At 38.4% G+C, this 14,710-nt stretch overlaps 3 protein-coding genes across 6 annotated transcripts; 2 read left to right on the top strand and 1 right to left on the bottom strand.

The window, feature by feature from the left end:
• Nucleotide 1: 1 nt before the first annotated feature.
• Nucleotides 2–5,738, top strand: zbtb3 (zinc finger and BTB domain containing 3). Its single transcript, XM_053505283.1, has 3 exons — nt 2–148; nt 418–573; nt 670–5,738. Exon 3 carries the CDS (start codon nt 676–678, stop codon nt 2,428–2,430), a length of 1,755 nt encoding a protein of 584 aa, XP_053361258.1. The 5' UTR covers nt 2–148; nt 418–573; nt 670–675; the 3' UTR covers nt 2,431–5,738.
• rnaseh2c (ribonuclease H2, subunit C) lies at nt 5,729–8,128 on the bottom strand. Its single transcript, XM_053505299.1, has 5 exons — nt 8,037–8,128; nt 7,556–7,706; nt 7,354–7,466; nt 6,022–6,141; nt 5,729–5,943 (listed from the first exon to the last, which is right to left on the bottom strand). Exons 2-5 carry the CDS (start codon nt 7,704–7,706, stop codon nt 5,920–5,922), a joined length of 408 nt encoding a protein of 135 aa, XP_053361274.1. The 5' UTR covers nt 8,037–8,128; the 3' UTR covers nt 5,729–5,919.
• A 194-nt stretch (nt 8,129–8,322) lies between these two features.
• trmt12 (tRNA methyltransferase 12 homolog) lies at nt 8,323–14,015 on the top strand. 4 transcript variants are annotated; one of them, XM_053505292.1, is made up of 8 exons: nt 8,323–8,387; nt 8,799–8,864; nt 9,568–9,736; nt 9,831–10,029; nt 10,434–10,584; nt 10,686–10,795; nt 10,892–11,049; nt 13,259–14,015. In XM_053505292.1, exons 2-8 carry the CDS (start codon nt 8,812–8,814, stop codon nt 13,664–13,666), a joined length of 1,248 nt encoding a protein of 415 aa, XP_053361267.1. In that variant the 5' UTR covers nt 8,323–8,387; nt 8,799–8,811; the 3' UTR covers nt 13,667–14,015. The 4 variants fall into 4 exon arrangements, with proteins under 4 accessions (XP_053361267.1, XP_053361266.1, XP_053361269.1 ...); XM_053505291.1 differs by lacking the exon at nt 8,323–8,387 and adding an exon at nt 8,468–8,530; XM_053505294.1 differs by lacking the exon at nt 8,323–8,387 and adding an exon at nt 8,579–8,658.
• Nucleotides 14,016–14,710: the final 695 nt, after the last annotated feature.

The raw sequence follows: 14,710 nt of genomic DNA, 5'->3' as shown, positions 1-14,710 counted from the left end.
TCGTTGGTTTCGATGCTTTACAGAAAACATCACTGTATGCTCAAAACTGTTTGTTGTTTATATCGGCAACAAATTCTGTCGTATTTATGAATTTAAAAGAAATATTACGAAATGATGTCTGCAATATTGTCGTATTTGTTTTATACAGGTAAATGTGATGTGCCGTTGTCTTAGCTACTAGCTAAATGAGTTTTCTTGCTGTTATGTTGGCTGAGAATAGCATGCTAGTGCTCAGAGCGTTTTGTTGTCAGAGCAACTAGTAGCTAAAGCTGCAGTTGTTTGTCCTGCATATCGGCAATGTGTACATTGTTAACAATATATATTCTGCTCGTTAGTTCTAACCGTAAAACGCGTTAATTAACCAACCTGTTGGAAATCCCCAGAGGTTTTTATAATGCTAATGTCTGCCTTTTTCAGGTGAAGTGATGGAGTGATTGGTTTTATTCCTTTCTGGGTTTTTTTTTTTTTTTTTTTTTAATAATGGCTTGATTGGATTCAGGTCTGATGACGTTACTACTCTGAAGGTCTTTGCTCGTTGCTGTAACCTCATTTACACCTAGTTCTTCATCTAAGGTATAGTAACTCAACATTTCTTATGTTTTATGCTTCAACTGCATGTTATCTTCACCTGTTGAACATGTTAACTGATCTCTACGTCACGTCTTGTAGCTTGACATGGAGTTCCCAGGTCACAGTCAGCAGCTCTTGGCCAGTCTACGTTCTCAGCGTCTACAGGGATTCCTGTGTGACTGCACCGTCAGAGTTGGCGCCACTCGCTTTCTGGCTCACCGTGCTGTGCTAGCGTCCTGCTCACCGTTCTTCCACATGTTCTACTCTGAACACCCAGTAGGCAGCACGTCTACTGTAAACGGAGGACCAGAGACGGACACCGTCACCATTAATGGAGACATAGTGACCCCTCCGGCATTTGGGTTGCTCCTTGATTTCATGTACGAGGGAGTACTACAGTTGGCGGCACATCCCCCTCCGGAAGACGTTCTTGCCGCAGCCAGTTTCTTGCACATGAACGATGTGGTCCGAGTCTGTAAGAAAAGACTGCAGGGTCGTGGACTGGCTGAGGCTGACAGCACCAGGGAAGAAGAGGGAGGAAGTGAAATGGGAGGAGATGGAACTATGTTTACTGGGTCATCTAGGGAAGGAATGTTGAATGGCCGAAGAGAAACGATGGAAAGTAGACAAGGAGCTGTCAGGGTGTCTGCATCAAATCCAACCTCGTCTCCCTCGGTAACACAATGTCCTCAGCCAAGCCAGCAATCAGCGGTTCATATTGACACTAAAGCAGAAACAAATGTGGGAGTTCCTAATTGCATCACACACAGCATAAATCTGGGAAGTCCAGACATGGCAGACACTACTCAACCAGGAATGGACTCTCTTACAGCAGTAAATGATTCTGCGCCAGGCTTGTACAGTTCTTCTCCTGGACCTGCTAGAGCTGGAATGTCAGCAGCTGGTAATATGGAATCTACACTTTCGAGTCCTTGCAGCACGACAGAACCAGTTCAAGCAGGAACAGAAATTTTGCCTAGTGCACCCACAGTTATGGTTTTGGTTCCTGTGGAACACAGCCAAAAGAGAGACCAGTCAGATATGTCCATGTCAAAAGAAATAAGCAATGTGTTTACAGTTGCTACTCATCATCCTGCACAAACAAAAAAAACGACATCAAGGCAACGCAATGGACCGAGTGCAACTGATGATGTGAGACACACTGCCAGAGCATTAAATGAACAGCCACGGTCACGGTCGTGCTCTCCCATGCCTTTGAATTCAGCAGGTAGAGGAGATGGAACAGAAGAGATGGCCAAAGTAAAAGTGGAGGCCATTGTGATCTCAGATGAAGAGCCAGAAGACATGGATGAGGAACCTGTTAGGGCCAGGGAGCATAGGAGAGATGCTAATTTAGAAGAAAGGGAGAATTATGAGAGCACTAATGACGTTGAGATTACTAACGCTCACTTCATACCTCCCCACTCATTAATGCAACTCTCGCACAATCACCAAGAGCCAATTTCTTTTCCCTTTTCACCACAGGCTTCTAGTGCTTCCTCTTCTGACACACCCAGCTTCCAAACTACACTTTTCACGGCAGCTTCACAGCAATCAGACCAACAGACTGTCTACTTTGAGGAATATCACGATTCTCTTGGGAATTATGTGGAAGATGTGCCTACATGTGCCACTTGTGGAAAAACATTTTCTTGTGCCTATACACTGAGAAGGCACGCCATAGTGCACACACGGGAGCGTCCTTATGAATGCCGTTACTGTTACCGGAGTTACACACAGTCTGGGGACCTGTACAGGCACATAAGGAAGGCGCATGATCATGATTTGCCAATGAAGCGCAACAGAACAGAATCTGACCCTCCCCCATCCCCACCTCTTCCTCAACCACCTCAGACATAACAAGATGCATGCTCAGTCATACTGTACAGAGTATCAAAGCTATCCTGAAGTAAAAAAAAAATCATCCATGTTAGATTTTTCTTTTTTAAACAGGTTGTGTGGACCAACTTTGCAATGGACTGTTATTGTGCGCTTTCGGAGTCAGAAAGTGAGCATTTAACCTTAACCTATTATGGTATTACATTGTGACGATAAACAAAATGTCCCATTCATGACATTGTTCACTCTTATAACACATCATTTTAAACAGTTGAGCTTCATTAATACAAACTGTTGTGTTTAAATACAGATTTTTCTGAAGGTATTGGAACAGAAGAGCAGTTCTATTGTTTTTGATAAACACATTTCGGTTTGAGATCAAAAGTTGAAACAGTAGAACACAATTCTTTTATTTCCTGATATTTACATCTAGATGTGTTCAAATATGGCACCTTTAGTTTGAACTCAAGTGGTCAAAATTATTGGAACAGTGTTTCTTGTTGCCTAGGTGTGCCCTATTAGACTGAATGTCTAATCTTGATTTGAGGCCTGTGTTTTTAATATAAAAGCTTAATTTATTGTTAAAAAAAAAAAAAGATAAACCAATGTGAAAACCAGAGAACATTCTAAGAAAAATCTAAAAAAAATAAAAAGCCAGCATATTTGAAGCTGAGAAAAGAGGGAGGCAAATACAACCATTTGTTGCAACAAAATGTCCTAAAATGTTTCTCTTGGTCTACTAACAAGTGGATATAGAACAGGTCACACAAGACAAACAGCAGTTGATAGAGTGGTTGGGAACTATGAACTATGAAGAAAAGCCCAAAACAACTGACATTACAAAGAAATTTTCTTGGGCTGGTCTGTGGGCATCTGCATCCACTGTTCAACTGTGACTGTGAGAGCAGAAAAAAAGAGGCCACACCACAAGATGCACATTCACATATATTTTGTATGGCTGCATATGTGACAGATAAAATTTTAAATTTATACACTAGCAGTGAAAAGCAGAATTGAGAAAGAAACACAAAGATGTGTCTCACAGATACAGGAATCAAGATTAACCTAAACCAAGGTAACAGAAATGCCAACGTGCAGAGAAAGAAAAGCTCTGCTCATGATCCAAAACCTACAAGCTCATCAGTCAAGCACAGTGGATGTATTTTTACTGGCTTGGGCTTGCATGGCTGCTTCTGGAACAAGCTCACTAACCTTTAATCAATGGCATAATTCATGACGGTGGCAGTACAATGGATTGAGAAGTCTACAGAAACATTCTGTCTGCCAATTTAGAGAGAAATGCTTCCAATCTAATTAGGGGGAACTTCATAATGTAGCAAAACAATGACCTAAGCCACAGTCCCAACACAACAAAGGACAAAAGTGGAAGGTTTTAAACCGGCCTAGTCGATCACCTTAACCTAATTAAGCAGCATTTCACCTCTTGAAGCGAAAACTGAAGGGGGCTGTGGTGCAAACCAGGAACTACTTTACAAAAGAAGAATAGTAATGCCATATTTTAGAATAAATATGGTTATGCAACCAAATATTAAGCGTACTTTTGCTTAAGACTGCTTTTTGCTATACATTTGCTTACCTACAATTCGGATGGTCAGAAACCAAATGGGTCATGTTCTAAGTTTAACACATCTAGATGTAAAAATCAGGAAATGGAAGCTAAAATTGTCATCTCACATTCATCTTTTGATCTCAAATCCAAATGTCTTCAGTGTCCTTGTTGTTCCAGAAAGAAGTATAGGATTAAAACTTGCGTTAAGGAATGTAGTTGACTCAATTCAACTAGCATTTTGTCCGTTACTGCTGACAAGTACTGTTAGTTTACTAAATTTGACCATCCAAACCTGCAGCAGTGTACAAAGTTACTTTCTTTGTATGCTAATATATTTGTCTATTAAAATGGATTCTGATGAATTTAGAAATTATGTATTTTTAGGCAAATTTTATTTTATGGTTACAGACATCATCCTGTCCTCTATTTTTAAAACCCTTTTGTTAAGAACATTATTTTGGGGCAAGCAGTGTTCTCTGGATGGGGAGAAGCTTTTATCCCTGCATGCTTTTAAGAAGCACCAGCTAAATCCATCTACCTAGACAGCCTCCTCTCACATTGAAGTAGGCAATACACCTGTTTAAAAGATCACATTAATACTATAGCTGTTGAATGTCACTGTGTCTTATTCATCATTTGTCATCATGTTCAGTAACTGCTTTATGCTGGTAAGGGTAGCAGCGGACGTTCTGGGAGTAATGGACGAGAAGTGGAAATGTAAGCTGGATAGAACGCCGGGGTCACCACAGAGCCTGCTGTACATCAAACACATAAGCTTCTTGCTAGTCTGCATGAAACCCGTTCTGTCTAATGCAAAACATGCAAAATAATTCATCCACCCACTTGCTTCCCCCCCCCCCCCTTTTTTTTTTTTTTTACACAATTTCCTCATACAAGACAATACTTAAAGGTACAGTACAACTGTTAAATGCTTATTAGTTCTGGTTATATTTATTCATTTTGTGAAAGCACGATTAAATTAATGTAATATTCATAATTACAAATAATGTTTTTTGCAAACAAAGTGTGGTAAATATATACAGTATATATACTATTTTTGTCACAAACCTGTAGCATTGTTTGTTGTGGGTCTCTGCCTTCTCAATACCAGAATGTGAGCATCCTGGATAGCTCAAAATGAGGAAGGCACTCTAAAGAAGCTACACACATGAAAGAAATTATCATCTAAGAAATGATACCAGAAATGTATAAATATTAGATTAACATTATCTTTATAATCAGTGTGAACTAAACAGGAAATGTGATCAAATAAGCGCCTTCACTTGCAAGAGAAAGTTTGTCTTTTTAACCAATTTTTAATTTCTTGCTAAAACATTACATTTCACCATACGTTAAACCAATAACCTCTATTGGTTTTCCTCAATAGAGCCACCATCATACATGTGAGCTTTCTCTCACCTTGTGTGTTTTAGAATCATTTACGTGATGAAATAGTATATCAGCACTCCCAAGACCAACATATCTTGGCTGCTCCATGTTCCAGGTTATGAGTGTGTTAATCATTTATACAGTCCCTGCAAACAAAATCCTGCAACAGCATGTCTTACATCCGGCTCTTTTGATAAACAGGTTTTTAAAAATGTTTCATGCAGTAGTTTGTTCTGAACTGTGTCGTTTTGAAGTTATTCAGATCCAAAACTGGGTCATCATGTTAATTAATTAAAGCCAGTAGATTTACACTAAATTCATGATGTAAATGTTGTTTCATGTCAATAATGTGAATAAACCTTTTACTAATTGCTGAGTCATCTGTTTTTTATTTCTCAGACTATATGTGTATATTTTTTCTACACAATCATGTGGAAAGGAGAACATAACAGAATGCAGAAATATACAGAATTATCAATTATTTCAGGGACTGCACACACAGACGAAAGTGGAACTGTATACTGGGTGAAAAATGTGTCTTGATAAAGCTTTCAGTCGTCCACTGGTGCATGCATCTAAAAAAAACGAAAAGATTTTTTTTTAGTTAAGAGCCAGAAGTCACTTGTCTGATCTGCATCTTTTGGGAAACTCACCATCTCTGCTAATTTTGGCCATGTCATTGCCATAATGATACGATCGTCTGATGTGGGAGGAGTCTCCAAATTCCAATATGTGAAACTGTGAAAACCTGAAGAAACTTTAACAACTCGGTCCTAATTTTGAGACAAGTAAGATAATACAGATTAGTTCTAATAAAACAAAAGCACAAATTCTCTCAAAATAAACAATCATTTAGTATTCACATACTATGTTGCTGGAGTTTAGAGTCTTTAAAGCACAGACCAGTGGTTCTCGAAGAAGACACTAAAATGTTGAGAATCACTGATCTAGATCAAATCATACATAGGTTCTTCCTATTAGGTTTTTTTTTTTTTTAGGACCATGATGTACTTAGGTGGTATACATTCTCAACCTTTACCAAAATGCTAACACGTAGTGTTATAAAGCACTATAAAAAATAAAAAATAAATAAACCTTAGATACAGTAAAAGTTGAGATTGTCCCAAATGGGGCTTTTCCAAAAAAGAATAAAAAAATAAAATAAATACATTGCATATTTTCACAGGTCTGGTTTAAATAAATAAATCATAAAATCTTGTTTTTTTAATTAAAATATTTGATTATTATATTAGATATATCCATTATTATAATTTTCCACAATAATTAATTTCATGCACTGTATTTTAGAAAATGGCTGCTTTGGTAGTGCTGTTTCTGTAATTTAGTGATACATTTTACTTTGTGCATGCCCATATGAACATGTTTATACATTACCTTTTTTTTTGTTGCCCCTTTTCATTTTACAAATGTAATAAACTGTCATTTCACTCTCTTTGACATGACCCCTCCTCAGGCTTTGTCTTATTAGCAAGGTCTTTTGCAACTTGCACTTTGAGTGTCTGGCGTTGCCTCAAAGTGGTATCGGTGCAGTTGTAACAACAGCTTCATAGGTAGATGAGCTCAGTATTTAACTGATACCCGATACCAATATCAGTATCTGTATATCAGTAGTTAATACAATAAATAAGTAAAAAAAGAAAACAAGAACAGAACAGAGTAGAGTACTGTATATATGTATATGTATATATGTGTGTTTGTTTTGCCCTGCGATGGACTGGCACCCTGTACCCCACCTTATGCCCCAAGTCCTCTGGAATAGGCTCTGGGATTCCCACTGCCCTGTATACAGGATAAGCGGTATAGAGGATGAATAAATAATTTTTTATTTTATGCTTAATAACGGTGATTAAAAAAAAAACTCCTTAAGAAATAAGGAGGTTAAAGTTGTACTGGTGTGTAGAAAACTCTGGCCAGAGCAGCCCTGAGCTGAACTTTAGTACAAACTGATAGTTCAGTAGACCTACTTCTTGATCAGATGAGGGTCTCTGAACCTCCTTCAGCACCAGTCCCGTGTAGCCCTCAGGATGCATTACTTCCTGCCCTTTCAGCCCTCGACCCCTAAATGAGACGGTCTTTTCTACAATGAAAGTAAACACACATACACAAACATTAGAGCACAGTCTGAAAAGCACCACACTGCTAAAAGTGAGTTAACTGAGAACGAACCAGGCCTTATCTCCTTCACTGTTGGTGCGAAAAACTCGGCCACTTGTGCGGGTCCATCATACTCGATGTCGCAGGGCAACAGATGAACCTCAGACTGATGCTGATTCTCTGAGCCGAGCTGCACCACAGTCACACAGCTATTCACTGCCATCTGAAGAAAACACACACAGTAGGTCACATCAAACATTCCCATCATCTAAATCAGCACACTGGACAGGAATTGTGAAATTAAGGCTTGCACAGTAAGCACCATAAGTGCAACAGGCGGGCATTTACGAGTTAGAATGAATAAATGAACAAATAAATAAATAAATAAATAATGTTTGCGGATAATGAATGAGCAAAACAAACAGAAATGGACCAATATGTCCCTTTTCCCCCACCGTGTTGTTGAGTAAAAGTTCATTTTATAATCTTGTCTAACTTTAATACACATTGCTGATTATTTCATTGAGTTTTAAGCAGCTACACAAAATCTTACCTTTTAAAATAAACTGCTTCTTGTTTGGGAGAAAACACACTCAGTTTCCAGGCAGCATGATTGGAACGAAGGAGGTTTTTGGCGGGTGTTTAAAACAAGTACTGCCATCTAGCGGTCTGGGATTACATGGCCGTATTGGGAACGTTTTATGATTGTTATTGACATGAAAATATCACCAACATTCGCATTTCATCTTTTAGTTCGTTGTGAAAAAAGAAATGCCATTTTTTAAAAGTATAATATAGATATATAATAATAAAAATAAATAAAGTATATAGATTTTTGTAACACGGAAGTGATGTCTGTGACGTGCAACACATAAATATTCCGACTAGGAACTTGAGCCAGAACGTGAGTTGTGTTTCTGATAATATACTATGAGTTAATTTTTAGTATATAAAGTACTAGTCGAATTTATAGAATGTATGTGATTTTAGAGGTTCATTAATTTACGATGTTAAGTGCGTCGTTGATATGTGTGATGTAAACAACAGGTTATGTATCCCACCCTGATAATACATCGATTAAATGAACCAGTGTTTGCTGTAGTGTATTTTCGGTTTAACTAAAAGTTCAACTTCATCTGTCTGTCATCTGTCAAAAGTGGTTTATAATATGGCAGGTTAATGCGTACGATTATTTTTGTATGCACTAACGCATATGAGACTTATTTAAATTAATTCTTTTTTAAGATCTTTAAATAGCAAAATGAATGCACGTGTGCTTTAGTCATTCATTTCTCCTCTTTGATTGTTTCCATAGTAACCGCTCACAAATGGATTGCATCACGGCTCTGAAGGTGCCACAACGTCATGCACAGCTTTACAAGTAAGTGACGTCATTCACTCCCAGTTTAATACAATGACCACTAGTGCTATAGGCATATACACTATATGGACAAAGGTATTTGGCCAAACTTGTTAATTTGGGGGTTTCAATCAGGCCCCGTATCCCCAGGCAAGGGCAATTTAATGATTCAGGATGCTAGGACATCGTGGACAATGCTATGCCTCCAACTTTGTTAAATTACAATAAATTGCAGTGCCAAAAATTTCAAGCATGGTAAATGCTGTAAGGATTTTTTAAATTCAGATCAAATTGCAAAAAACTTTTGGCACTGTTATAGTTCCATACCCTTTTCTATTCCAATATGACTGTTCCCTATTGCATAAAGCAACGACTATAAAGACATGTTTTGATGAGTTCAGTGCTTGACTGGCCGGCACAGAGTTCTGACCTCAACCCCATCAAGCATCTTTGGGAGGAACTGAAACTAAAATTGAGAGCCAAGCCTTCTCGTCCAACATAAATGCTCTACAGAATGAATGGGCATGAATTTCCACAGAAACCTTCCAAGATCTTGTGGACAAAATTCCAAGAAGAGTGGAAGTTGTTATAGCTGCAAAAGGCAGACCAACTACATATTGTAGTACATATGTATTTGGATAAAATGTAATTGCAGGTTTAGCCAATATTTTTGTCGCAAAATGTATGAACAAGATGGCAACCACCTTCTTACGTCTTTTAATAGAAAACATTTGTCAGAGAATGGTGCTTTAGACCAGCAGTACTGTGTACAAAAACACACAGATGGAACAGTGACTATCCCAGTCTTCACATCTACCCTGTCTCACCTGGACCCTGTCACACTGCAGAGCTCTGTGGCTCCGGACAGCTTCTGTGAAATAGTTCAACTACAGGTTGCCATATTACAGTCACGTAAATGATTTTCATTTTGTCAGTGTCTCTCAGGCTGAGGATTTCTTCTCCGGTCTGTAATTGTTTTATGGTTAGGATCCTCAGCTGTCCAAAAAAAGCAAAGCGAAGCCGTGTCGAGAGAGAATGATTGAAGTTCTGCAGGATCTGGTGGCTACTAAAGGACTGAAATGGAGTAAGGAATTTGAAGATGACATTCCCAATGGATGGCAAAGACATGGAGATCTGCTTATGTTTGGTGATGGGTGTTTTTCGCAAGCAATCTGGAAAAAAATCGGTAAGGCATCTTTCACTTTTCACTGCTGTCTTGTTGCTTTCGTTGTTTTGCATCATTAACTTATTGTCAAATTTATAGGATTATAAAAACTGCTAAATATTGGAACTGTTTGATTTGTCATCAAAAAAAGCGCTTGTATGAGGGTGAATAAAAAAATTATCTGCATTCTGGCTTTAGAATTTATTTCAATTAACTTTTAGAAAAGATAAATATATATAACCCAAAATAATCTCCTTGCTTTTCAATCCACTTTTTTCATCCGTCAACGAGCTTTCGTAATTTCTTCATTACGGATAATGCTCTGTATGCAGAAACATTATGATTATAATTATTATGGCATTAAGTCAGTTCCTAGACAGTTTAATAAAAGGATTTGTTTCTGATCTGATTTTTTCCCTTCTAAGGCTCTGAGTTGTGGTTGGCTGTTGCCCAAGCACTGGGCGTGACACGTCTAGCACAAATAAAACACATTTCCCAGGATGGGTGGCGAACACCAATGGTAACAATGCTATTAGGAGACAACAGCTATGTAACTCACATTGATAACCACATCAGGTAAAAACTTATTGTCAGAAACATTGAGTTATAAAGTATGAATTATATATAATATAAAACAAAATAGAGTGAGGTGTATCTACAGCAATTTCATCATGCAGGTACGAATTTGATGTCACCAAGTGCATGTTCTCCTTCGGAAACATCACAGAGAAACTGCGGATATCTTCCTTTGACTGCAGTGGAGAGACAGTGGTTGACCTGTATGCAGGTATGTGCTTAGTGTTTGCTTGACCCTGCCATTTAAAAAAAAAAAAAAAAGCCACACATTCATTGCGAGTTTAACACAGATTCTACTCTCTGTCAGGGATTGGCTACTTCACCCTGCCGTATCTGGTCCATGCTCGTGCTGCCCATGTACATGCATGTGAATGGAACCCCGATGCAGTCTCAGCTCTGCGAAAAAACCTGCACATTAATAAAGTAGCGCATCGTTGCACTGTGCATCAAGGAGACAACAAACAAGTAAGAAATCATCTTTCCGCATTTGTTTACAAATATCCTTATGCTTGTCTGGCATGTGACTCGTGTGATTACCCTCATGGACAAAAACTTTAGAGTACATGTTCTTCAAGCTCAGTATTGTTTTTTATAACATTAGAATGTAGAGACATTTTTTCTTTTATTTTCTGAAGTGCTAAAGTGATGTTACCAATGCAGAGAAATGTATGAAATTATTATTTTGTTATAATACAACCATGCTGTTAATTTCAGTTTCAATACTGGCAGCTCTGACACTAGTGCCAGCTGCAAGGCAAATGACCGGTTCACCTTAATGTACTTCTCCGATCATTTCTTTCATAGCTAGTTTAATCTAATTTACAAGCATTTGTTTTGCTGGTATGCCACAAACTCTAAGGTTGCTTTCACACATTGGTTATTTTGCTGTGGTCCGAATCACTTAAATTAGTCAAGTTTGTAGCGTTTTTAAACCTGGTTTGGTTTTTCTTTAAACCACAGAAGAACACTGGCCATTTGTGTCTGCTGTGGGCATACAAAAAAGTAAATGAAGGAAGAAGATCCTGTGTGTGACTATTGCATGCTTCAGTCATATAGAAGAGAAAATTTCAAGATGGAGGTTAACTTGCACTGGTTAGGTAATGCTCTAGTGATTTGTTTATTACGTTGCTGGTGTTTACCCATTAAGGCAAATCGTACAGTTTGAAAATGAAGCAAGGCTACAGCTGGGAAACCTTTTAATGCACACAAAGTCACTGAGGCAGTATGCGTTAATCCTACTGAACTGTAACATGCTTATTAGCTAATATATTTCAGAATACCCATCAAGAGTGTACATACAGTATGTCCTGTTTTGGTTTTCTCACCTGGAGAACCGTTACCAGAGTTTGCCAGATGATTTAGATAAGGACTAATTATCCAATTTAAACAGAGTAAAATCTGTAAGTGAGAAAATACTTACCCTCAGTGCCTACGACCCTGAATACAGGATAAAGCAGTATAGAAGATAAGTAAGTGAGCGAGTGGTGGTACAGCAGGTAGCGCATCCACTTGATAGGCTCAGGGTCCCTGGTTCAACCCTAAACTCACTCCCTCATCTTCTATACCGCTTTATCCTGTATATAGGGTCGCGGGGACCTGGAGGCTATCCCAGCAGGCTTGAGGCACAAGGCAGGGTACACCCTGGACAGCATGCCAATCCATCGCAGGGCACACACACACACACACACACCCACACTACGGGCAATTTGGGAACGCCAATTAGCCTACATATCTTTTGACTGTGGGAGGAAACCGGAGTACCCAAAGGAAACCCACCAAGCACAGGGAGAACATGTAAACTCCATGCACACAGAGACAGGAATGTTGCGTCACCAAGCCAGTAAATAAATAAATTATAATTAATTAGGGGTTTTCAACTCTCAATTTAATAACTGCTGTTGGTTGACCAAATTTGTTGGTCAGTTTAAACGTTAAGTGATATAAAAATATTTTTCTAACAAAGATAATTATTTGATGCATTAAATATGTAGTGTCCAAAATTCCATCCCAGGGCCAGATGCATCCCCTGGGCAGATACTAACTGGCCCTTGTCTTCTCTATTAGAATGCACACTAATCAGCCTTAACATTAACAACACCACCAGGCGACCTGAATAGCAATGATTATCAATTATACACCAGCAAACTGATAACAGGGTCATTGGCACCCACAGCTCCAAAGCCTATTTACAAATTAATTTGCAGAATGATATTACAGACAAAAAAAGTTGGTGTAGAGTGCAAAATTGAGAAAGGATCATTTCGATAGAGATGGAAAACCCTTCAAGATTTCTTGAGTCCTTAAAAGAATTTTTACACATTATCATTATTATGCAGAATTCTTCTCAACTTGCTATTTGCATAAACTAGCTAATAATCAGGATAAAATTTTCTCTTACAGCATCTTGGCAGAATTGAATAGCAGGTTGTTAAACAAAACAGTACTAAATAATTCTAAATAAACCAAACCAATTGCCAGCCATTAAATCATATTTAGCGAAATTAAACTAAGGTAGGATCATTTACGCCACTGTGGAGGGTAATGTGGTATGTCCTCAGGCACAAGAGTCCAATGCCAGAACATGCAGAATTACATAATTCAGTATTTATAATAAACGCATTATTCAACATAAACATGTACTCTAAAATAAATGCTTCCTGCTTATTCTCCCTAGCTGTCCCTGACTGACCTAGCTGACCGAGTGAATCTAGGCCTGATACCAAGCTCTGAAGAGGGCTGGCCTGTGGCATGCCGTCTCCTGCGCAAAGACACTGGTGGAATATTGCATATCCACAACAATGTAACCACACCGATCCAGTATCAGAGTCTTCAGCCATCCTCCAGTTCAATGAAAGATGGACAGCAGTCTATAAATGGAACTCAAAACATTTCTAGAGACAGAGAAGTGTGGAACGACTGGGCCAAAAACACAGCAATCCACATCGTCAACCTTTTGAGAGACAACACAAGAGCTGAATGGAGTACCAGCATTAAGCATATAGAGCATGTGAAGTCCTATGCACCTCATATACATCATATCGTATTGGATCTGGAGTGTAGACCAGTCAAATATGTTAACTAATGGTCTTCTTTTTGTATGCAACATATTTTTAAAAATATGAAAACAGAATAAAAAAATATTCAAACTTTACTTGGACCTATGTAGGGCACACTGGAAGCTAGTCTCTATTAATAGTAAACAAATCATTACATTAGCTATCTTCCCTGTAGCATTCATTTGAATTTTCTATTGAGCAGTGGAATAATAAGCTACTACTTTATATGTTTGAGTGTGTGTACAGTGTTTCAGCATTCCTACACCAAACTTTCTCATACTGGCGTCATAAATTTGTAATATATGAGGGGCATTCAAGTCAAACCCGGACTTGTGGTGAAGTTTCTTATAAATGAAGGTGTAAAACCGATTTTAAGTACAGTCACGAGCCCACTGCAGTCTATCCTTGAAACTTTTTGCCAACTTCCAGAAGAGACAAATCTGCCTATGGGAACAGTATTGTTCACACAATCATTCACAAACACCAGTTTCAAACTACATGAACTCCTGGAGTTATGGGAGATATTGCCATATCCCCTATACAGTCCAAAAGATTTCCACATGCTTGAGCCATTAAAGGAGTTCCTGGGAGGCCAGCATTTAAGATGTGCAGCAGGCAGTCCGATTATCAATCAGATGTAGTGCAAAAACTTCATACCTTGATGGTGTCCAAGCACTAGTAAAAGTTATTGAGTTAGTGTAAAAGTTAGTGACAGATTTTTTCTTTTTAACCATGTTCTGTTATACTGCGCCATCAATCCCAGTTTGACTTGAACACACATTGTACAATTGGTTTCACTTGAATGTAGCTCTTTAATTCAGTTTTCAGATTAAGATAAATAAAAATTGTGTAATGACAATATGGACAACTAAGAAACAGTGTGAAGTGTGTTTTAGATTTGTAGTAATCATGGGTTAGACTGCTCAAACTGGTGCTTATTTGAGCAGCTATGCTAAACAGTCGTATTGTGTGCTAAAGAAGCTGGGCAGAGCTGCACCTGTTTATTCCCTGGAAGTGTGTGTGTGTGTGTGTGTGAGAGAGAGAGAGTTTGTGAGTGAGTGAGCGTTTTC

The sequence above is a fragment of the Clarias gariepinus genome, chromosome 10, assembly GCF_024256425.1.
Source record: "Clarias gariepinus isolate MV-2021 ecotype Netherlands chromosome 10, CGAR_prim_01v2, whole genome shotgun sequence".
Taxonomy (NCBI): domain Eukaryota; kingdom Metazoa; phylum Chordata; class Actinopteri; order Siluriformes; family Clariidae; genus Clarias; species Clarias gariepinus.
The sequence above is the reverse complement of the archived record's forward strand: the minus strand, read 5'-3'. Positions and strand labels throughout refer to the sequence as shown.

What these genes read in the sequence shown, in the direction of transcription:
- trmt12 (XM_053505290.1), top strand. Translation starts at nt 8,749, where the DNA reads ATGCACGTGTGCTTTAGTCATTCATTTCTCCTCTTTGATTGTTTCCAT. An exon ending in CGTCATGCACAGCTTTACAA is followed by an intron (nt 8,865 to 9,567) that starts GTAAGTGACGTC and finishes GTCTTTTAATAG; the next exon opens with AAAACATTTGTCAGAGAATG. An exon ending in GTGAAATAGTTCAACTACAG is followed by an intron (nt 9,737 to 9,830) that starts GTTGCCATATTA and finishes TTTTATGGTTAG; the next exon opens with GATCCTCAGCTGTCCAAAAA.
- zbtb3 (XM_053505283.1), top strand. Translation starts at nt 676, where the DNA reads ATGGAGTTCCCAGGTCACAGTCAGCAGCTCTTGGCCAGTCTACGTTCT.
- rnaseh2c (XM_053505299.1), bottom strand. Translation starts at nt 7,706, where the DNA reads ATGGCAGTGAATAGCTGTGTGACTGTGGTGCAGCTCGGCTCAGAGAAT. An exon ending in GACCCTCATCTGATCAAGAA is followed by an intron (nt 6,142 to 7,353) that starts GTAGGTCTACTG and finishes TCTCAAAATTAG; the next exon opens with GACCGAGTTGTTAAAGTTTC. An exon ending in GGCCAAAATTAGCAGAGATG is followed by an intron (nt 5,944 to 6,021) that starts GTGAGTTTCCCA and finishes CGTTTTTTTTAG; the next exon opens with ATGCATGCACCAGTGGACGA.